Consider the following 24,839-nt stretch of genomic DNA (forward strand, 5'->3'; position numbering starts at 1 on the left):
GTCTAAGACGGAATCGTCTCTTATACATCTTACATCATTTAGGAACATGTACACGTGCGCGTAAGATAAAATTAATAGCGTGTAACAGATAAAGAAATGGCCACCATTGGCGTATACTGGTGGTTAATGAGCAAGGACTGTGATAACTTGTGTAGTCCAACATGCGTAGTTAACCACCAATATATTTATTTATTTATTTATTTATTTATTTATTTATTTATTTATTTATTTATTTACAATGTTGTCGCAACGTGCAAAAAACAAGCCACAACACTTCGTAGTGACGGGAATAGGCAAGGATAAATTCAAACGCAAGATCAGACTCTCCAACATCGTCTTTCTCGCAGATATTGCTCGATCTGCTCGCTTCACTCTCGTTCTACATGTCACCTTGCTGAATATTGATTGTGACAATATTATAAACAAATCAGATCAAAACGACGCTGAAACTTGAGCTCATTCACAATCAACAAATACACTGCAGTCGAGCTTGTTCAGGTCAATAATTGTAACAGGCAAAAAGGAAAACTGGAGGACATCCGAATACGGATGATTGATGCACGGTGACACTCAGGCTGGGGGGGGGGGGGGGGGGGGTACAAGTAAAAAGTTGGATCTACAATTAATGCTGTGTAATACAGCAAGCGTGCTGTTTGTCTGTGCGTAGAAAGCTTCTGAAGGTTAGCCTTGTGATGTGACACGGTCACTAATGGCAACCTCTGGTAAGCCGAATAAATAAACCTGGCCATATCTTTTCTAGCTCATCAACAAGCTTTTGACCGTATGGGTCTTGGACAATACTAGCACATTATAGGGCATGTGGAACTACTGTTTTATAAGCCATCTTTTTTGTATCAGGTAGAGCATCTCTTAACTTTCGCCACAGAATACCCAGCATACATTCAGTCCTACCACAATTACTTTCAATACACTACTTTCAGGTTAGACTCGAAGTGATTATAATGCCGAGATCACTGACTAGATTACTTAGCTTTCTTAATCTTTGTGTTATATGTGAACGTTAATGACGCGTTTTTATTTAAAACTGGGATGCATGGATTCTTTTCAGAATTAACTTTCATATCCCATTTCTCACAACCCTGGTCAAATGCACACAAATCATCATTGAGCGAGCTTTGCTGAGCAATGCTTTTTACACGCATATATAACACAGCCATTCGCGAACAGTCTCATGTCAACGGCAGAGTGAACAGCTTTTGAAACATCATTGACATACAACAAGACTAAACTGAGATTTTTGACCAATCACTGTGGTGCTCCGGACATAACAGGCAATGTTTGAGACCAAGCTCCGACAACTTCGACAATTCTGCTACGCAAATAGGCAGCGTGAAATTTCGTATTTTTCACAGCTAAACCAAGCTCATGCAGTTCTTCTATCGGTTTTGCCCGACAATTATCGTGAAATGCCTTCGACGAATGTATCATGATCCACCTACTGCGATGCCTATTGAGAAATGTAGCGTGATCTCCATTTCCTATCTAGAGTTAAGAGCACTCTAAAATGTGTGTATTGTTTAGAAAAGCCGAGTGACAGTTGACTGGCATTTGCGAAACCCATGTTGACTTTTGCAGCAAAGCTTATGTTCAATATAGTTCACTGGTTGTTTAGAAATTACAGTTTCTAACCTTTTACACGTGGTACATGTTATACTAATCGGGTGATTAATAGCTACATTGAGTTCGTCTCCCGATTTTATTACAGGCACTACTCTAGCTATCGGCCACATTCTTAGCACCTTTCCTTCTCGCAGCAATACACTAAATGTTCGAAACTAAGCTTGTTCTGCAACATTTTGGTGCCTGCTGACTGCTTAGTGTCTAACTTTAGCAGCAAAGACAAATTACTCTCCTGAAAAATAATTATATGCTGCTCAGTACTTTGAAGCCTAGTATTTGGCAAAAACTCCTCTGGCGATTAAAATTATGGCTTATCCAACGCGCACTCGCTGAATAAAAAGAACACAAAGCGACACAATAGACATTTAGGCGCTCTATAAGGGTGCCGTGTTCACAAAGGAACGAATGTATGGTGCTCTTTATTATAATCGTGTCGAAAGACGCTACACGCTCGCGTATACCTCAGAAATTGGACGCCATGTTTCATTTATCGTGTTAGGTGTACATTCTATACAGAATGACTTCATGAGCAGGCGAGATTTTAATATTTTCTTTTTTATTGAACCTGATTGTTAGTCAAGACAGCATCTAGTATTTTCATGATGCCCTGCAGGGTGCTCGAAAACATGTCTGCTGTGGTCCTCTCGTGCTGCTGTAGTCTTCTTTGAAAGTTTCCTGTCTCGCGTACATAGCAAGCCTGGCCATTCTGCCCCGGAAGTCCGCTGAGTATGGCAGGGTATCTTTTCCTTTCAAGATGGTCTTTGATTTGAACGACTTGTTGTTTCAACTTGCTTGAAGAGATATGACATACTTGCACTTCGCCGTCAGGAAATATTCTTGAAAGCGACTCTCTCACAAATTTTTCATGGGGTAGTAAAGCCGGCTTCTTCGTTGTTGCCTTGTTGCCCGGACAGTGGCGTCATCTACGCGCCTTTCTTTCCTTTCAATAAGTTGGTCGGGCTAGTCATTGCTGATCAAATCTTACGTCACTTTCTTCAGCTTAGCTCCACATGTGTCGTAAGTAGAACACAATCAGTACGCGTGAATAAACAGTGTAGATGCAACAGAGTGTTTTTGTGTGATGGGATGCGCCGAATCAAAGTGGAGGTGTTTTGCTGTGTGCGCAGGCTTTCGAGGAACGCTTGTTAAATGGCTGGATGTGATTTGTGTAACTTCAACGTCCCAATTACCATTCACTTCTTCAACGGTCAAATCAATCGTGCTCTGGAATGAGTTCAGATGCTCTGGTATAGAAACAACGTCTTCATGGCGGACAATGCAAGAACTACGTGCTCCAGAACTAATTTCGGCACAGTCTAGAACGTCGCGATGGCTCTATTTTTTCAAGGGATTTCCATGTGATATTGGCACGACGCTGACACTCCTAATGCAGTTCCGAACACTTGCTTATGGAAAGATCCTTTAAAAGTATTTGTCGCTCAGATGGTAATGAAAAGACGGCACTGATCATCGACCTCGCACAGGGTGCGTGTAGGCAGAGAGTCGCCGTTTTTTAATCATTGCAGCGTAGCTTACTGGTATGCGCGCGAACATAATACTTGACGTCAAACGTGACCGTGATGCCCTCGTTTTCTAGGCTCATATTTCTGGTCTTGTCAACAAAGTCAGTGGAGACGTTTACGTACGTGGGCGTTCGTCCTGCGAGAGGGCGGAGCACACTATGAAGATAGCCAGAAAAACCGTGCGATGGGGAGTGCCCGTAGTCTACAATCGGCCGCAGCGGGACGTTAGGTTTGTGAACCTAACACATATAGGCGTGCGCAGGGTTCGCCTTCAGGGCGGGAAAGCCGAAGGTCTATCGTAGAACCCCCTCCCGATTACGTCTGTGTATGGGGAATACATTGCGCCCCGCTCTCCCATCATATGTGACCCGCGGGGAGGGCTGCCGCCCCCCCCCCCAGCCCCTTCGTGTGCACGCCTATGTTTAGGCAGGCCGTATATTGCAGTAGCCGAGCAAGCATGACAGAGCAACCTGTTATACAGATGTCTCTTTTCAGGTGGCACAATATTGAACACGTCAGTCAGTAGCTTTTGAAACTCTCACTCGATCTTCATTGTAGGGTCCTGGTCGACCTTCGAATACGTAGATCTGTCCTGGAGATGTTCCGTCATTTTTGAAACACGTAGTTGCCGCAATGCATAACAAATGTGTCATTCCCCTTATCTTTAAGCAAGATAACAACCACTTGATCATTCCACAGTATGTTCGTGGCTTCTGTCAAGAACGCTCATACTTGAGGCCCTACCATTGCGATGTTTTGAAAGAGCCCCAAGAGGATGGGTATGTGCTTCACATTGCAGAGCCGGCTGTACTTGACGTGTGACCTCTTCAACCGAACACATTATCTTCCGTAACCCGTGTTTAAGTTTATGCCGCAAGCACCGTTATTGGAAGCCTCTTACAGTTACGAAACTACTAGCGTATTCGGTTGGCCGCTCTGGTCCTCAGGCTCAGAGTCGCCAGATGCAGCGGCCGCTCGCAATCCGAGCGCGAGAGGCAGCGTACCAACCGAATACATCGGCGATGTTGGAGCAGCACGCCTGTAGCGCCACCGTGCAGCGAGCGCGGAAAGCCGCCGGGTAAACATTTCTGCGCTGCATCGACAAATGGCGCCGGTCAGTTGAGTGGCGATCTCCGACATGTCTGGACGCAGTGACAGCCGTCTGAGCCAAGCACAGTCCCTCATGCTGACAATGTATGACGGTAAGTTAAGTAAAAACAACTTGCGAATGAACCTATCTTTTGCGAGTGACTCGAGCTGTAATGCAGCCCCTTCGCGCGTAGTTCATGAAGTTGTGGAGTTCTGTACCGGCGCCTACGTATTTAACCACGTGCATGTTTTGTTAACGTCAAATTGAGACAAAAACGCGTGCGCTGGTTTTTTAACACTCCTTTAACTTGCTGTTTCAAGCTACGGCGGTTCATTCATTTCACATATTGAATCCCGACAATTTAGACTCAGCCGCATAGTTGAGAGCCAACATTGCCTTTAGAGAATAGATTCGTTGCGACATGACATGATTATCTCGAGAAATAAGCACATAGCAGTCATGAGTACTGTAGACAGACATTACTGCTGCTGCATTGTTTAAATCGCTCAAGTTAGAATTCAACTTCGTCATTTACGCGGTTGATGAACCTGCCATTTCAATTGCCTGCATACGCACAGCTGAATGCGTCCTGTGCAGCAATATGCGCTTTTGCATATAACCGCTTGTAACAGCTATAAAAGTCGTATTAATGAATTTTATTGTTTTTCGTAGGTAACGAGCCAAGCCCAGTCTCGCCTGTGGACGCAGGCAATGCAGATAGCTTGGGTACTCCTTGCATGAGTAAGTATAACCCTCGCTGCTACGTTTTTTTTTTTTTCCAGTTGTCATTGTGGTAGACTGTCTTCAATCAGGCGGGCCTTGACTTCAGTGTTTACTGCCGCCTTGCTCATATATTTATTTTAATGCAGCAGTGTCATCAAAAATATCTTTGTGTGGCTATTCAAATCACTGGTTTTTCCTATTACACAAAATTTGAAAATTTGCAGAAATGTCTGCGGTAGTCCAACCCTCTATTTCTTTGGCCTTTACTGCAGTCTTGCATGTACACCTTTTTTTTTTGCTTACAATAACGCTGCAGTGACCTCAAAAAAAAAATAAACTTGCAGGGCCATTAAAACTTTACTTTTTCTTGCTGGTATACGAAAGCTGAATGTCACTTGTGCTATAACTAAGCATTTATTTTTTTCCAATGTAAACAGGACCATGGGGTGAATGAGAGACTAGGCTTTTATTAACACTCTATCCGCAATATTCAAGCAAGGTTGGCCTGATGAAAAAATTTCGGAGCAAGCGGGACATGTATGAATACATTTCAAAAGAAATACTTCCAATGCTTGGAATCTGCAGAACCGCCACACAGTGTGAGTCGCATTTCAAGACCATAGCAAAAAAAAAAAAACTGAAGACACAAACAACAAGACATCCGGCCATACTCGCTGCCAAGTGTCTTATGAAGAAGAGATTGCCCAAATAAGGGCTGCAGACGATAGTATTGAGTCTGAAGTTCTCCGCGGTGTGCATTCTGTGACCTACAAGAGTGTACCCAAGCCAGTTGATGAAGCCAGCACATCTACCAGTGAAACTGCAGCATCTGAAAGTACCGACCACGATAGCTCCGAACTTCTTGACTCCGCTTGCGAGGCAGCAGAGGAAGCAGGCCATGAATGAAGAAAAAGAATGAAAAACAATGAAACTGGTCATCCTAGTGGTGGTAGCCGAATGATGCATATGCAGTATTTTTTTAAAAGAATGGAAAAGATCGACAAAGAACGAGAAGCGAAAAGAGACTAAAGAGAAAAAAGAAGAGAGGAACGGCACCTTGAACTAATTAAACTACACAAGGAGCACATTGACGCACTAAAAGGCCTAGCTACAAAGGCAGGCACATAAACCACACCACACCCTGTGCACAAATCTTTATATGCACATCAAGCTCTTCCATGAAACTTAGTTTTGGCATTATATCAACTTGTCTTTGGTTCCTGCTTCCATCACTCCCTATAGCTGCTGCATCAAAGCGTTTCTTTTCAGTTCGCCTAGAAGGCGCAGCACACTTTCGCAGTCAGTCTGTGGCTGCTTGTTTTGGTAGACCTCGGCGCGTTGCTCTCTGATCTGTAGTAGTGCATCTTGTCTTATTTCTTTTCTCTCTTCTTCAGTCAATAGGTCCTCCACACAAGTGTCACCACTGTCCAGGCATATGTCGTTTAGCACACAGCATGCTATTATAAACTGTGTGATCTTCTCCACTTTGGTAAACTCAATGTATCGAAGCTGGCCAAACCTCTGCTTCAATAAAGCAAGAGCAATTTCTATCACCACCCTTGTAGATGAAAGCCGATAATTGAACCTGCTTTTTTCTTGTGTCATGTGTCCGTAATTTTTAAATGGCGTAAGCAGGTGCTCCCTAATAGCATATGCAGCATCTCCAAGGATGTGATACTTCTTCACCTGGCAAAGTGCGGGCAAGTCTTGTTGTATACTTGATAAGCTCAGCACACGGGAGTCTTGTACCTTGCTTGGTGGTCCAGTAAAAACGCCTTGAAATCTACCTTTGCTACCGCCGATTCCCTGCATTGTCATCGGCACCTCGTCGTGTCTGTTTATATATGTAGAGCTAACTTTATTCGCCAGGCAGCGCATCAGAATGTAGGTCCCGTCGATGCATCATATAACACCTGGGAATCCTGCTAGCTGAAAAGAGAGTAAGCAATTCCTAAGTCAGAATTAACTGTATACGCAAAGGCTAGAAAAATGCGCAAGTACACTCCAGTTTGCAGCATTCAGTCGAATAAGTGGAAATTATTAGGCGTGATCAGCCAAGCCATGATTCCATTTTGTGTATACATGATTTTCCAAGAATAAGCATGCAGTACCTTCTAATATATTGATCTCAGTGACATAAACATAATGTCGAAGTTCAAAAGGACTGCTTCTTCATGTTTGTTTTATTATTCCTCGACAATATGCATGACTGTGCCTAAAAATAATGTAAGACAATATACAAACTCAATTTCTCGAAATCCCTGGCCAATGCATCTTTGTCTAGTCCAAAGTGTATGACATCTGGAGCAATCTTGCACAGAAAGCCAAGAACTCTATCAGTCACAGCGAACTGACTCGACTCGGCCATGTCAAAGATGACCGCAACATCTTTAATTTAGGCCTTGTTGACAGCATACCTATAAATATTGTACAGGTTATAAATTTATTTGCGTCATAACAAGAAGATGCAAGAAAATACATGCAACTGCATAATGTTGCGTGTAAACCAAGACTTGAACCCAATAATGTGACAGCTGAAATTAAACTAATTGAAGCTTCATGCGGAAGTCACTACATCATTGCACACGTAATGTTTGTGAGTGCTCTGCATGGGCCTCTAATTGGCCATTTATTACTATATCTGTAGTATTTGTCGCTTGGTAATATGACGAGTATTCATTTGTGCCATATTGTGCGCCAAGATGAAATGAAACAGCACGTGTTTGCGTAACCCCTTAAAGTGAACCAACATTACAGAAACCACAACGTTAATAAGGTCGTGCACACGTCGAAAGCGTAGTTGGCCTCAAGCTGGAAATGTCTGTTATTCTCCTTGCTAATCAACATACACAGGAAAGGCTATATTGCGCTTCGGAATTCCATGTTTTCTGCAAAATAAAAGGTGGAGGGGGGACGACGTGTTTGTAGTCATTTTTGTTGAGGCTGAACACGAGGTACGGCCTCAAGGTTGTGAACACCTTTTCTTAGCATTTCTGGAAGCCGACGAAAAACGCTGTTCCTGTAATGCACTTTTTGAAAAAGATAGTGGAAGCACTAAGCAGCATGACTCCTTGAAAAAAACCCTCCAATAATTAACTCAAGGGATGATTAGGAACCTTTTTCACGGCGAGTTTTGACACATCTGATCGTAATAGAGAAGGAAAATTTGACAGAAGCCTGGCATCTATGTTGACAGTTAAACTACACGGCATGTCGTACACTGAAGATTGAAGCAACGCGTGTGGCATGTAGCTGACAGAAAATGTAACTTGCTCACCAGAGGAATGGGAAAATGTGCTCCTCGGGCGTTTTTTTTTTTTTTTTGAGGGGGGGGGGGGCACACCGCCATGGTTTCTGTCGGACGGGTAAAATTCCGATGCCTCAAACTGTTTGATGAGCTCCTAACACGCTGAACGAGCCAGGTGGAAGTTGGTGCGAAACTGTAAACGGAGATAACATTACGTGCTGTCATGTTTTCCATGCGACCCGACCTTACCTGTTTATTGGAATAATTGTCGACAACGTTCCTAACGTATTCTTGGACTTTTGGAACAACAATGGTCTTGGCGAACAACTCGGCGAACTTGCTAGCATAAACCTGGCGATCGTCGTCGTCGTCATCCGAACTGCTAGCGTCAAGGCATTCGTCTGTGAGCTGCTGTAACAACAGCATTGATGTTTCCTCTGCCTTCATTAGCCGCCTCCTTTTTGACATGGTGTCCTTACGGCGTCGTAGACGCGAACTCGCCACGCAAATACACGCCACGAACAACACCGGCGATGGCCCCTTCCAGAATGTGCGCTCGCGCTGTCACCTGCCGGCAACCAAGAGCTTGTGTCACGTGATCCGTCCTCTCAGCCAGATCGTGCCACGCTCTCACTTCGAAGTCAGAGCGGTCGGGAGCGCTCTGAGTCAGAGTGTGACGCTCCGAAAAAACCAATCAAAGGCAGTTCGAGCGCTCGGATTTCACCAACTGAAGGCGCGGTTGCTTTTCAGAGCACTCTAAAGCGCTTGAAATATCCCAACCGAATACGCCTTACGTCGTCCCGCTATAAGGTCGAGCTTTATACGCTGCTCGCAAATGCCGCAACGCGGCGCTGCGATGCCACAAAGGTGATCGTCCACGCCGTCCTTGTATTATTAGGGCTCCCCGAGTGCGAGAAAAGGTGCTCGATATGATACACTCTAAGGCAAAATTACTCGAAAAAAGAGTAACGGAGCCCAATAGGCGCACATGCTGAACGGATAGATCATTGAGAAGCAATCACAGAGGTAAGCGTGTGGCGCGAAACTACTTACTCTCCACTAGAGATGAAACGCCCGGGCATTGGAGGCAGCGCGAAAAGCGTTGCCTTGGGGACCAGCCCTTCTTCTCCACAGAACACATGTCCTTCTCCTCCTCTGTTGGCTCAGTCTTTCCCCGTATTTTGCCGGCGGCGGTAGCGTAGCGTCGCACTCGAGATGCTCGACCACAGCCGCCTGGATTCGATGATCTAAGAATTACGCAGTGGTGCTTGTGTGGTGCCTGGATGAGCGTGGGCTGCTGCTTTAGCGTTTCGCTGCAGCCATGAAGTCTGGAGCAAGCCTCGACAGGTCACCACGCCGCGCTGTATATCTCTGGCTTCAAGATAGTCACGACCAACACACGACAGGAACAGTTTGAAAGGTGGCATGGTTCCTTTTGGCGTTGCATAAGTGGTTGCCAGGCTGGGAGGGTCAGTGTTGCCGGAATGTCGCTAAATTTGACTGCAAACGTTTTTGTAATTGTGGTTTTTTTGTGAGAATTTGGCGACATCCGCGGTGCATTTCGCGAACGAGCGACGCTGGCCGTTTTATTTACGGAATGAACCACGCCTAGCATTAGTCAAGCGTGGCGCTGCCGTGCAATTAAGAGGCCGTTTTAATTAACGGAATGAACCGCGTCTAGCAGGAGTCGAGCGCGGTTCGACAAAGCAGCCTTCCAGGCGTACATAGCTGTAGCATATCCGATGTACTGTAATGCGTGGTTCATTCCGTTAATTAAAACGTAATTAAAACGGGCTCCTAATTGCACGGCAGCACCACGCTCGACTTCTGCTAGGCTCGGATCATTCTGTTAATTAAAACAGCCAGCGCCGCTCATGCACTCACGAAATGCACCACGGATGGCACTTTCAAAAAAGCCACAACTACAGAAGAAAATTTTTCAGCCAAATTTAGCAGCAGTTTGGCAACAAACACCCCAAAGTCTGGCAACTGATTTATGCAACGCCAAAAGGAACCTTGCCCGGAAGGCCATTATGGCGGCCGAGAAGAACAGGCCTATCGGATATATACTTTAGCCCGACTCAGGGCAGAAACGGCGCTGGATACTAAGGCAAGTAGGTTATCATTCTTTATTCTACTTTACTTGTAGCGTGTGCGATACGGATCGCGCTTGCCGGCATCGGGCTGAGTCGTGTTGTATATCGCACGCACGAAATTCATCGCGAAGGTCAGCTTCGGCGTCTGCAAGTCGCCTGTGTTTTTCGACCGCCTGGAAATTGGCCGCCATTGCCGTCGGCCTTGCGAACGCTCGCTCATCGAGGGCTCGCCTGTCTTCGCCGTCACGATGAGCTTCTAGCTGACGATATTGCGCTGAGACCTCGTCGCTTTGCTGGAAGTCGTCGAAAACACGTTGCGGGTTCTCGTAAAGAGCTTGGTTGTAGTATGTCGCGCGCTGTAAGTGCACCAGCACGGGCTGGCGGGGCTTTCGCTAGCGTCGGTACTCACTGAAAGTTGGTCGCCATTACAGTTGGCTTTCCCGCCAGTCTGTCGCAAGCAGCTCAGCGCCGTCCATTGGCCGCAGCGGCGGACTCTCGTTTGCGCGCTACACTCGCTCGAGTTTGTGGAAAAGGGCCGCATTACCGTCAATTTTTTCGGCGCTAGCTCCAAACCAGCTCGGCGCTGTTCGTGGCAGGGGCCAAGCGTACGCTCGCTCTCCTGTTCGAAGTTCGCTGGCGGCAGACACTCCGCGTGCAGCACCGCGTTTGGTCTCGCGTTCGCTTGCTCGAGCTGAACGACGTCGCTCGCTTAGGACTCACCGACTTGTTAGCGGCAGGGTAGTTCGCTGAGTTGTGACTGCGGCCGCCGCTCCTAAACTGTTGCGCTACGGGGATCGAAAGGAGTCTTTGACGATATATGATATCACGGTGTAATTATTACCATGTCATATCTCACATATATTTTCATTTCACCTTGCACGTATTTCTGATATGCATTTGTATTCATCCTCTGTCACGTGTGACTCACTATTTTACATACTTATTGTGTAGCCATGGGCACACACTGTGCTGAATACTGCGCTGTCGTCTGCGATGCCCGTCATCCATCTCTTTTGTCAGAGCAGCTTCAGAAGGACTGTGCGAGATGAGAAGGTAAAGTTATTTGTGTGTCATATTTTAACGCTTGTTTTTATATTAACGTGCACGTACTTGTCATATACGTGCATCCTCATCTTCTGTGACGTGTGCCTAACTATTTTTACTATAATATTGTACGTGCAGCCGTGGGAACACAACAGTCAGAAGGCTGCGTGCGCTGGCGTCTGCAATGTCTGTCATCTATCGCTTTCGTCGGAGGAGCTCCCCAAGGAGTGAACAAGATTTGGCAACGCGACTGGACTTGTACACTTCACCATGAATTCACTTAAAAAGAATGGGGAACTTCATGTGCATGTAGAATAATAAAAGGTTTCCATGTCTCACTTTTGTCTTTTGCTGTTGCCGTGACTGTGAAAGCAGTTACACATAGGTGGCTAACTTCTTATTTTGCGTGTTCTTTTCTGCAGAATTGATTGTGTCTTTATTGTGTTGACCTGTTAAGATGCAGCCAGAATTATTGATACACGGCTGACAGTTCAACAAATTGAGAGTTATACGGCGGGCGAGCGCGCGCGTAAAACTGCGTATTTTATCCTCTGTTTGCAAGTGGCACCACTTTCACTTAGCTGCGAATGAACAGTGTTGAACTTCATGGGAATAATAAAAAGCTGAACCTATTGTAGTGTGGTAGCGTTCAGACGAAAGCAGTTTGCCTGTTCGACGGCGACGAAACCCACCATCACTGCACTCATGATTATAGGTGCGTGTAAAGTGACCCTAGATGACAAAAACCATTTGGAAGTTTCTCGCTACGGCGTTCGTAATAATATCTTGCACTTGTTTGTAAACATCCGAATTGTCATGTTATTTCGGCTGCTATAACCCTGAGCTTTATGGTTTGAGCTTCTTGTTTATTTATTTCCTGGTGTCCATTTTAAAACATAAAAAAATTCATGCCCGTATTTATGCATACTGAGTGCTACAGATATATAATTGAAAGCAATGATTGATTTGTGGGGTTTAACGTCCCAAAACCACCATATGAGAGACGCCGTAGTGTAGGGCTGCGGAAATTTCGACCACCTGGGGTTCTTTATAACGTGCGCCCAAATCTCTGCACACGGGCCTACAACATTTCCGCCTCCATCGGAAATACAGCCGCCGCAGCCGGGAATCGAACCCGCGACCTGCGGGTCAGCAGCCGAGTACCTTAGCCACTAGACCACCATGGCGGGGCTATAAATGAAAGCAAAGTGACTGTCGAGGAAGCTTAGAAAGCTGAAACACCGAGGCTGTCTCAAACACAACATCAGCGATAACAGCGTTCCCATCGCCTCCCAAGTGGCGGCCGCTGGCCGCATTTGCAACTCAGGCAGCAGTTTCCTGCTCCGACTTGAAGATGAAGCTCGGCTGCATCAAGGGGGCGTGACGACAGGTTGCAAGCAATCGCTTCGGTTTCAGGTGGCTGACATTTCTTCAGCAAAGACAATATTTGTTCTATTACTGTGTTTCAAGCACGTAATAAAAAAAGGCGAACTGACTGCGTTGCAGGAAAACACTGAGATGAAATACATATTAAGTTCGGGCAACCAATACTTATTAACAATATTTCGCTCAATTTACAGTAACACCACTTATAAATTATTTAGATCCGGACAAATATCTCCGAAACTTTTGCGGGGAACTTTTCATATACTTTATGAATGTTCGAGATACGAAATGCTTTTTATATCCCTTTAATTTGACTAGAACAGTTCTAGTAAGATTGGTAATCACGTAAGTATTTCTTGGGTTTTTCAGCCTGACATGGCGTTCAGTCCCCGTTTAAAGTGATGTTGCGATTCAAGCAGAGATTATATTTCTGCCAGCGTTTCAGCTGCGTTGACACAAAAATTGATAAATATTTATTTACAACTGCCTTGAAATACTTACAAATGGTAAAAAATCTGTTCTTTAGCCTAAACATGTATCTTACCTTTTCTTTTTGCTTACGGTAGTAGGTTTTACGCTGCTCTTGTTGTTGAAGATTGATACACTACACTGGTGTGACTTAATACCTCTTTATTGTTGAATGTATATGTCAAAGACAATGTCTTTCACGCGACAAGACTCATCGCTGGCACTTCTTCGTCACCACCCCTAATTTTCTATAAGCTCCTTCTCCGCCTTTAATTTTTATTTGCAGTTCCCGAAAGGTCATTCAATGCCATCAACACTGCTCGCCCGTTCGTGCCAGTTCCTACGACCACAAGAAGGCGTATTTTCGGTAAGTGTCTCTTAAACAAAAATAAAAATTGTTATTGTAGGCAATGAAATATGTTACGCTATACCGACTTCCCACTGTCTTGCTGCGTGCGACTACGTTGTAACAGTGATACATTGTCACGCAGAATTTTGACGGTACTTCGGATAGCAGTGAAAGTTGCAGTTCACCCGAATAACAGTAACAGCTGTCCCTTTCATGTCTTTTCTTCCCTTCTTTTGTGATGCCTGTGCAGGTACAGTTTAGCGTTTTCTGTTCGTAGTATGAAGCCGGAGACCACTCGGTTGCAAGTCTGTTGCATCAGATACTGCAGCAGTAGGCCGAACAATCACTCCGCGAAGCCACGCAGATTCCCTATTGTATGTGTACTTGAGAGTATTGCGAAAGTTTGTACACGTTACGGCGTACAAACGAGAATGCATAGCACCCGCTAAGTGGCCCATAGCAGTGCGAACTATCAGTAAGGATATTCGCAATGCCCACGGACTAGAGGTGCTGCGCAGTGTTATCGAAGATGGAGGAGGGAGGAGGTTAAACCGACGAATTCGCATAGGAAAAGGTAGGATGCACAGACGTGCGCCCCTTGCCACTTTCTCCGGCCGAACTCTTGATCGTCAAATATATGTAAATCAAACTAGAATACTTTGCTACACGGCAGGAACTTCTAAATGTTTGCTACCTCATTTTTGTCGCTGTGCGACGGGTGGTGGTGTCAGCTGATTGACCGTGTATCAACGATGCCTTGCGTAACCCTTCACGTGCTGCAGAACATTGCGCGGCCTAGAATTGACGTATGAACTAAAGGCACTCCGAGAACATCGGAATCGAGCCTGCCTGGCTCGTTTGCCGCAGTAGTGGGCCACTAGCGAGAAGCGCGCCATCGCGGCTGCACGGGACCAATTGTTTAACGTGGTGATGGTTTCCAAATATATTACGCCATCGTCATTCTTTGCGCTGCCAAGAGCATGGAGTTGCTTCTTGAACGGAACATAAGAATTTAGCATCACATTAAGCAGTGCTTGTGTCACAGTCGCGCTCAGACACTAACCGTGATCTGTTGCAGATTTTTTCAGAGCGATCGAAACAAGAATATCGAAAAGAATACACAAGTATGCTTTTCGCAACGTCAGAATTGCGACAATTCGTCAAGCAAGAACGTCGTTCGAAAGGTACCGGTGAAGTGCAGGAGAAGCAGAGAGCCGTGGATTGCAGAGTAACTGCACGTTTCAGCGCTCTAACCATTTCGCCTCACTGGTCAAGCGTGTTGGTGGCATGCAGCGTTTCATAATATCCACTGTAACTGAGCTACATGCAATGCACAGGAAAACTTACCTCACTCAAAGATGTTATACATTTAATAGAAAGTGACTTACAAGCGTGAAAAAACCTTGTAATATGAGGGGACGTCAAGTGCAACTCGCTACTTGTGAGTTAGCAGCTGGTCGTTCATCCTCCCTGTCACTCTCGGTGCCTCGACAACTTTCTACGTCCAGTGAAAAATCCCCATCGTCACAATGGTTTCTTTGAACATCACTGTTGAAAGCAATCTGAGGAATTCCCTACGCCAAACGACATTGACAGCATCAACACCACGTCACTCACCCCGTTTATCTGGGCGCGAAGAAGTAGTAGTAGTAAACAACATTATTAAGGCAGCTGACTGTTTCCTAAGTTGCGAGGGCTGTCAGGCCATGGCAGGTCGCCACCTCGTCAGCGCGTCTGATGGCCCGGAGCTGGCTGTTCAGGCTTGTAGTCGTGAGGATTCTCTCCCAGGCCTCACTGGAAGGTGACTGTCCTAGGAGGTTTGGTGGGGGAGGGCCCTTGCTGCATCCTCAGATGATGTGGTTCAAGGTTGCGGTCTGCGTCTTGCAAAGGGTGCACGCAGATGTGAATAAGGCTGGGTATACGTGTCTGTACGGATAGAGAATGAGTTCACTTGAAGCCACCGCCAAGTGATTTGTAGAGCTTTGTTTAGTTGCGGGTGAGGGAATGATCTGGTTTGCTCTAGTTTGTAGTACTGCGCGATGTCGTGAAAGGTGATTAGTAATTCGGATGCTTAGGTATCATGTCCCGACGTCTGGCCCACCGCTCGGCGTAAGAGTACATTTCACTTGAAATGCCGCTCACAAGCAAATTGCTTGCAGTGTGCTGCCATATATCAGCATACGCACAAAAAAGGAGCGCAGCGTTGTCCATGTTTTTTTTAGAAAAAATCACGAGCTCGCACGACACTCCGATTACAATGAATGTTGCAGCGTTCATACGCTACAAAAGCTCTGACGAATGATTTGCGTGCGTAAAACACGGTGAGTTTGAACTGCAGAGGTCTGACGATAACATTTACTGCATACATGGCTACGAAAAATCTCGCGAGGCTGACATGAATAATCTACGGGCTAAAATAGAAAGCGTGAATTGCCACATTTTTTTCTTCACGAAAGCTTCAGGTCGTGCAAGAATTAATGAGATTTATCATGTATGGGACGGTCCGGTTCAAATTCACTGTTGCACGAAACATGCAAAGTGGTTAGCGTTCGTTTTCTTTTTTTTTTTGCCAGCTTGTTATCATTGAGGCTAGCACAGCCCAACAAGGGAGCCTCTGCCTACTGACCATACTCGAGAGTACGCCCCTGAATTGCGCTAGGCGGCGCGACAGTTTATGGCAGTGCGAATACATTGTCACGAAACAACTTCGTTTAGAGAACACGTGTACATGAAAGTCTGGGCAAACGAGAGGAATATATGTGGCAATGTAAAGGAAAAGGCTGCAACCGCAATAGGAAAGAGGAATGGCGCACTAGTCATGCGCATAGCGTTGTGGATGCTATAAGTGCGAGGTGACCTGACATCTGTTGAAGGCTGCGGTACTTCCAGCGCCCATATTCAGAAACTAAGTGGTGTACTCAAAATCAGGTGTTAAATCTAGACAGTGCGGGAATCAAAGGAAAGAGGGGGAGGGGAGATGTCTCGAATCGAGCGCTCAAGAGGAGACTTCAAATGAGTTTATAATTGGCTATGTGGATTGAGCATTCTGTGATCCGAGAGAAGCTCACATTAAAATTATTGCAGTTTGGTACAAAGAGAGATGAAAAAATATGAGAGACAGTGAATTTGGATAAAATAGTCCGCTGTTTGCGTTGGTAGAACGCTGGTTCACAGACAACAAAAAAGAAACAGGAAGTTTGCCATTCAGCATACGGCCCGCACTGTAAGCGATCGGGCAGCAAAGCATAAAAGTGGTACTGACCCGCAATCGGTACTAGCCCAAAATTTCTCAATTCTCATTTTCTGCACCTAATGCAGGACTACGCCCTCAATGACATACGTATGTGCTAGCAAGCTTGAGTGTGCTCTGAAAAACTGATCACAACTTTTTTATTACATCCAGTCATCGCTTCCTACTTTACCACGGTGACACTAGACAGCGTAAACGTCTGGTCACATTCTCCTGCGAGATATCGTCACTTTGCTGAGAGAGAGAAAGACGTGACGGCGGCAGACTTGGCCGTGTTCTCCTCACTAATTGATTAGACGGCAGCAGCCATAGCGGAGTGGCGCGGCTGCCGCGTCTTGCCAAGCCAAGATCGTCAGCCCGTTCTCCACTAGCCCGCACATTGACCTCTCGGTGAGAGTTACCTGAGAGGTCCATTGCGGAGGAGAGAAATGATGATTTCGATGATCAGAGATAAGGACGCTTGAGTCACAATTACATGGCTGCTCCATTGTGCGCAATCAACGCTAGAGGAAATTTTGTCTCAGCACTCTTACTGCAACAACTGTTTGGGCAGAGTATGAGATGTGATAATTTTCGATCCTGTGCACCATTTCGCATTTTGACAAGCGCCATAGTGAAAGCAAACCTGACTGCGATAACGCCATGCAGAAATGCTTGAGCGTCGGAAACAGTGGTGAGCATTCGTGTGTACGCACGACGATATCACGCACTATTTCGTTCGCTCGCTTCACGAGGTCACTGAAATACGGCGACCACATGACAAGAGCAGACGATCGAGAAAGTCACGTGAGAGTGGCCATTTTGTATGTTTTTATACCTCACCACTAGCCATATTACGGCGTGAAGTCACTCAGTGTCCATTTCTGAAGATATGCCACGCGACAAAAATGACTTTGTTTCAGAATAAAATACAACTTCCTCACCTCCAGAATCAGTTATTCTTCTTTCTGCATAAACTTATGTATATCAGTATAAATGCAACTTCGAAAAGCAGTGTCAGTACTCCTCTAAGTTCCATGCCAGATTCACAGAGCAGATTCATTGCATAGCAGGGAATAAAAAATTATACCTCGTATAATAGACAGTAGCAAGAGGTGGAAAAAAAATTAGAACTTGAAGAGGGAAGCATTCTTCGACAATTCAGAAGGAAGCGTTGTGAGGTTTTAAATAATGTTTGGGTTGCCTCGTTACGCATATAAGACTAAAGCGAGATTTTGAGAAGGGGGCTAATGAACTTGCGGTGAGAAAGCGAGAAAAACGACAAGCGTGTTTTAACTGGATATGAAGATCTGCGCCTTTAGGTATCTTTGAACAATAAGTTGCATGAAGGCTTCTGTTTTAGAGACAGTGCTTGAAAGATGAACAGGTCCGCGTTCATCATAAAGTTCAATAAAATTCACACCATATTTCTAAAATGACATGCGAAGCAGCAGCTGGCGCATGGGTGGCGTCACGGGTTGAACAGTGCCAACGTACGTGCTGCGATGAGCGCTGGAAGATTCGCAAGCGGCGGTTGCGGTAGCGGAGCGAGCCGTGGTAGCGGAAGGTGTTGCGAGCGAACGGACAAGGTGCCTGCTGCGGGTGCTGCTGTGAGTGCGTGGCACATGAGGATCAAAATGACGACAACGTGGACTGCGAGGAGACCGTGACGTACACTCACAGCTGTGGCATGACCAACGTGGCACCGCTTAAACACCTGCGTTGAGGGGAGCACGTTGCGGCGTGTTCATACGGAGGGACAACGTTACAGAGGCTTCTCAAAGAGCTGCTTCAAATCTAGTAAATTATACAGAAAAAAAAACAGTATACGGATCCGTGACGGGAAAGCAGAAAGGACAAGCTCAAAATAACACAGAAACCAGAGTTACCTTACACCGCGAACCTAAGAAGTTACCCTTTGATGTTAATTTTTTTTTCAGGAAGATAAGTGTTTAGTTCAGGCAGGAAAGGCTCAAATCATTACAGAGCTTAACGACTGTCAGATTTCCGCCAGTTCAAAGGAATGCTCATTGCACCCATACACCCTTACGTAATGATGCTCGAAGTGCACAAGGGCCCATTGTTGTTGCCGTTAGCCTGGCCTAGACGTCAAAGCTAGCACATAAAAGTGTGATCCGTCGCCGCCTCCGTCGCGCGGCGTTCCCGTAGCACACACTGACGATATTGGAGTCCGGCTAAACGCCAGTTGCAGTGAGTTGGTTCTTTCGCAACGCCATTCCTCGAGGCAGATCAGTGAAGAGCCCTCACATGCGGTATTCATCCCTCGGAAAGGCTAAGACACGTTTCTTCGGTCTTGTGTGAATATCTGCTCAAGCGGATGATGCTACGAGCGGAAACAAGGATATTGGCGTATGCGAGGTGCAATCTGACTCGGCGATTTCACGACGTTTACTTACGTTGGTTTCGTCTGGACACACTGTCTTCAGTGTGATAGAGTAGGTGGCACGTGTAAATGTTTGTCCAAAAGGTGCCTGATAACTTTTTATACTGCCGATCTTAGCGGAAAATACCTTCCTCTGAGGCATTCGCAGCAGCTTTGCTTTGTGCGAGGCAACACAGAAAAAGTGTAAAAGAAGGAACTTTGGCTGAGGTGTGCTACTTTCGTTATACTCGAAAGCTATGGAAGTAAGGATATATCTACCCGAAGGTCATTATGTTACAAACAGGTAAAAACATAGACATAGCAAAAGTTGAGGTAAGCAATACGATAACCGGTATTTAAAAATGATCCAGAGGAAGATTTCCAGCATGCAATATAATGAAAAAATGCAGCAAACTAGCTGAACAAAGCTGAACACATTTTCACGCACATGTTTCTTTACTTAATATGCGGCATAAAGCCAACCTATACGAGCAAGTGAGAACTAACCTTGCTTTCTGCCATTTGAGCCTATAGTTGTATGATACTGTTTTTGTGAACATAGTATCCGACACAACCATAGAAATTCTATAGCAAAAATAATTCGGGTCAATGACACTTAAAGTAACAAAAATATTTTTTACGCATTTTCTGCTTCTTGTTTTACTTTCTTATTTTTCAGTAACCAGAACTCTGCAACGAGCGCTACTTATAACAGGCCTCAATGAATGTTTTCATACGGCTGCTGTGATAACGCGTGGCATCACATCGCATCCTTAAACACAGAGCTCTGCATACTTTCTACAATTTCCTTGTGTAATAGATCTTACGACTCCTTAGACAGAGGTACACTGTTTGAGTGTTAACAGATCATACAATTTTCGTCTTTCAGTTTCAGTTCACACCAGTGTAAAGAAGAACTAATGACACATGGTCCCTTATTACTGGATTGCATGTGGAAAAATGCTGGCAAGAGCCAGTTGTATGCAGATTATACTTGTTTTCCTATTTGCCTATTTTTATTCTTGGCACCGCGTTCTCACCTAGTTTTGTGAAATTAACTGCAGTTCATCAAGAGATTTACATGTCGATATGCACAGCGCCAAGAGCGTGTGTATAAACAAAGGAAGGGGACGAGATCATCGCTTAACTCTTTGTGAGTCAGTGGCCTGTAAATATTGCCCTGCTCTAGACACTCAAGGTATACCTACAATGCAATGCTTCCAGTACGTTAAACAATCATTCACATAGCACCTGTTTATTCTCAGTCTTATTTGGACAAGTGAAATACAGTAAAACCTCTTTATTAGAGGCATGCTCAAGGCAGCAATTCTTGTCTTTTATATGAGATGTCTCTTATAAGCAGGGCATCTCGTATGTATTTTCCTATCTCCCGTATTTTACTGGCGCCATTCTAAAGGCTCTCACACACATTTGTTTCTTATATCAGTGTCTTTTATAAAGGGGTATGACTGTATAAAATATCCCACCAACACGTCTGCGGGAGCACGAACTCGACTAATGTGCTGTACATTGTTTGCTTTGAAAATATGTTGCGTCAAATCTTTGCCCCGCTACCCAACACTTCAATTATCTACTTCAGATTGCCATCTCCCTTCGCCATTAATGTAGTGCTCATGCTTCCTCATATCCTTTACTTTACGGCACATTCAAAATTTTCGCATGTGATTTTCGCAACCAACGTATATCAGCCTGCTTGTTTTTTCAGCTGGATGATTATCCTAATACATGATGACAGCAATACGCGTCAGCGCTTTTCTTTCTACATGAACCATTTAAAAGTCTGTTCTACTATATGCGTGATTATTCACAGCGTCTCTTTTTTTCAGTACCAGCCAGTGCACTGAGTTCTGGAACGCTACCTACCACAAGTAAGTCGTGTTCATCTTTGTCGCTACATAGCAGCAGTGGTGATTATTTCTGTCGTTGACTGGCACTTAGTCACTTGCCACTCCTGGTGACGCTTTCAGCATATTTATAGCTAATGAAATGTTCTTTAAGCTCATTCATTCATTGCTTGATTGGCCTCCATCAGACCATCAAACTATGCATGCGCTGTCATGATTTGTTTTGAAAGAACTTTTGGGATTGATCATTCTTTGGACGAACACACTTGTTTTTGGAGTTCATCTCTAGAATATACGCCAGCACCACGTCTCAAAACTAGCAAATCTTTTCTTTCATACTTCCTGAAATGTCCCGCCAAATATATGTCTTTTCGTAGTAATGGTTTGTTCTTCCTGAAATTTGGAGACGCGATGTTTTTTTCTTGCGTGTTAGAAATGCTGAAATATATTTAGTATATATCTTTTTTTTCAATTTCAGTTGTTGTCTGGCAGCAAACATAATTGCATTCTGGCTTTCGTTGTCTCCTTCGTTAATGAAGTAGGTGACAATAACTACCCCTATACTTTCGTTGACTACAGTGTCAGTTCGTTCTCTTGCCCCGCCGCGGAGGTCTAGTGGCTAAGGTACTCGGATGCTGACCCGCAGGTCGCGGGATCGAATCCCAGCTGCGGCGGCTGCATTTTCGATTGAGAGGGAAACGCTCTAGGCCCGTGCACTCAGATTTGGGTGCATGTTAAGAAACCCCAGGTGGTTGAAATTTCGGGAGCCCTGTACTACGGCGTCTTTCATAATCGAAGCGTAGTTTAGGGATGTTAAACCTCCAAATAAATCAATCAAATCTTTTCGTTCTCAATAATAATGTGTTCACAACAAAAACGCGACCTTGAATTTTAAGTTTGCACTTTTCCTTGTGTAAGTAAGTAGTATTTTCTAATCAAAGGCGAACCAAACCAACAACAATGCCACTTTATTCATAGAAATATGTGTATAAATCTGTGGAATGTTTCAAAAATATCACTGTATTGCAACTTCATTAAAGGTTCAGCATGGTTTGAAGGTGTGAGATAAAATAAATCAGTGCTCTCCGGCATTTTCTATTAATAATGCTCATAAAAATGAGGCGTTGTGATGCGTGCTTTTATAACAGATAAGAAATTATGTCATTGCTCTCGCATCCGAAATGGGATTAAAAGTTGTTTCTGCCACGAATATCTAAACACCTCTGCTACCATAAACACGCTATAAGCACAACGGAAAACGAAAAAGGCGCTGAAGCACCAGTAGACTAAATCTTCATTAAACGCTTGAAACATGAGAAATTACAAATTACCTGCAGCCCATCACTTGCGCCACTCGTTTCTTCTTAAAGTCTGACAAATTTAAGGGCGTCTGCTCGCTAAGAAAAAGACAATGCAGGTGACTCTCAATGAATTTATACCCCATCTCACCGCCATCAGCCAGCACAGCGAGGCTACAGGGTTTAAGCAAGCCACACGCTTGCGAAGCAAAACACAGTTCCACGTGTAATTACCTCCGAAGCGGAAGAGTTTAGACATATGCGCTCATTTGGCACTTGTTACGACATATCGGTGCGTGATACGTTTATTCTTCGCATTGATGCTGTACGTCGTCAATTGCTGAATCAGTAACCGCTCATCACTATTGTTAAAATTCGACGTGAGGGCTCGGCGCGTTTTATTCGTCAATTGCGCTGGCAGCAGCAAATAAATATTGAAATGAGAAATCGTTTTCAGCCATTTTACGGCAAAAACGAAGTATCAGGTACGTTTTGCTGTTATTCCCGGGTTGAAATGTTTGTTTAGCCATGTCTGCTGAGCCTAACGCGCAGAGCCTTGGACAATTGTTCTTGCAATTAGCACAATATCGTCACTAATACATTTCTGTGAAAGCATCAGCACAATAATTTAAACCAAATACAAGTGTCAACTATTAACTAATCAGTCCCACCATGCGCGATGACGAATGAATAAATTCGATGGGTGCAGCCATTTTTTTTCTCTGAGATGCCATCTGTTTTCACTCAGCTCGCACTACACGTGCAAGCAGATGACAGGGAGGTGCCGAGCAGAAGACGCGACGTGGATGAATACATGAGGAGGGGCTACTTTCCTATTGGCTGAAGAGCCCTATAGCCCATAGAGTTTCCTGAAGGCACCCTAGAGAAAACTCTAGAGCGAGTGTCTATGTAGGCTGCAATGCATACCACTTGAGTCAGCATGAGACTGCTGGGTAGTACGTGGATTTGTCTAAACTTCGCTCTTTCGGCTCCATTTAGGCTCATGCGCAGTGTTGCAAGACGAAGTGCAGCAAATGTTCAGCAGTTCCACTTTTTAATCTTACCCCTTTTATGCTCACCAATTCAAATAATCGCAGCAGCTTCACAACGATTCATTCTTTTATATGTACGAAACGCAAAAACAAAAATAAACGAAGCCACAAGTGCGTTCCAAGCGGCAAGCACGAAAATTAAGGAAATCCATATTTTAGAGTGACAGAACAGTCACTGCGCCAGAGATTTGCTTGTTAAATATTGTAAGAAACTAAATGTTGCAGTCTTAACAGTGCTGAAAGCAACTTCTGAGATGAGCTATAGGTATAGTGGCACTTTCACCTCGGCATTCGTTTTCTCTGATGCATCCCTTGAGTTTACCTCGTGTTTGGTCGTAGTCCCAAAGCGGAATCTAGAAGCCACGTAGAAACTAGCGAGTGCTTGCGATGTGCTTCGCCAGGTGCCGCAATGAAATCAGCTGCTTACAATCTTTCAAGGAACACAATCAATACAATATTCAATATGCTAGCCGTTCTTTGTTTTTTTTTCATTTCAAAAGTTTGCCCAATGGTATACCTAGATGAACAAATAAATGAAGGCTGGTTTCTTAGAGTGACACATCAACAGTGCTCTGTGGTTGGGCTCAATAGAGCCACAAATCATAGCTCGGTGGTCTCGTCTGAGAGACAGAGAGAGAAACAAATTTATTTATATGAAAAAAAATGAACGCAATTTCCCGAATGGGAACACTGGTTAGCATGCGGAGCATATATGTTGAACGGCGGTAAATGTGGTTTATAATTTGTGACATGCGTGTGTGTTATGAGTGAACACTCTTCTCAGCGCGGCCTTGTCTACGGACGAAGTGTCTTCGCAATTGCATGCGGTTCCGCCAACACATTGGCTGACGCTATTGGAAGGGACGTCAGTAAGTGTGTTTGCGGATTCGTTAGCATACATTTTCACCAACAACATCGGACGTGGAGCGACCGCACAAACAAACCGATGAAGGGCGGCGTGCCCCGACATTCGGTTATTTATAGCGAGCGCCGGCCCCAGCTTGCGCATGCGGAGTTAGCATACAGCTGGCGCACCTAAAACTAAAGGTCGCGCGGCGCGCGGAGGGGAGAAGCGAGCACAGCGCGCGCTGTGTTGAGAGGAGGAAGGGATGCACAGATGGCTGGCGGAGGAGAAGGGGACGCTGTGGACGGCAACGGCTCATGACTAGCCCCTAGTGTAACATGCTCCGCATGGAAGAAAATTCGCAGAGGAATGGCGATCAGGCCGTGCCTGGCCGCCACCACCTCAGCTCGCTGTATTGCCCGGAGCTGTACTTCTAGGCTCGTATCTCGGGGTACTCTTTCCCATGCCTTCGACGAGGGAGTGGTCATGAGATCAGGTGGGGGTGGATCCTCGCTGCAGTCCCATTGTATATGAGAGAGGGAAGCGACGGAGCCACATTTTGAGCAATGCGGACTGGACAGATTGATAAATGTGTGCATAT

General features: G+C 45.1%; 1 protein-coding gene and 1 long non-coding RNA gene across 11 annotated transcripts in view; both read left to right on the forward strand.

Moving 5' to 3' along the window:
* Positions 1-24,839, forward strand: part of LOC119174109 (uncharacterized) — a 155,584-nt gene that overhangs the window by 105,729 nt on the left and 25,016 nt on the right. For 5 of the 10 annotated variants that reach the window (XM_075896206.1, XM_075896207.1, XM_075896204.1 and 2 more), the window contains 3 exons: positions 4,927-4,995; positions 13,505-13,585; positions 21,027-21,068. In XM_075896206.1, the coding sequence (XP_075752321.1) occupies positions 4,927-4,995; positions 13,505-13,585; positions 21,027-21,068 (192 nt within the window). The remainder of the gene's footprint in view (positions 1-4,926; positions 4,996-13,504; positions 13,586-21,026; positions 21,069-24,839) is intronic. The other 5 variants (XM_075896209.1, XM_075896208.1, XM_075896213.1 and 2 more) reach the window with 1 other exon arrangement.
* Positions 8,318-11,702, forward strand: LOC142818030 (uncharacterized). Its single transcript, XR_012895492.1, has 2 exons — positions 8,318-11,373; positions 11,503-11,702. It is a non-coding gene; the product is annotated as an uncharacterized LOC142818030 (long non-coding RNA).

Source organism: Rhipicephalus microplus, chromosome 5, assembly GCF_043290135.1.
Source record: "Rhipicephalus microplus isolate Deutch F79 chromosome 5, USDA_Rmic, whole genome shotgun sequence".
Classification (NCBI taxonomy): domain Eukaryota; kingdom Metazoa; phylum Arthropoda; class Arachnida; order Ixodida; family Ixodidae; genus Rhipicephalus; species Rhipicephalus microplus.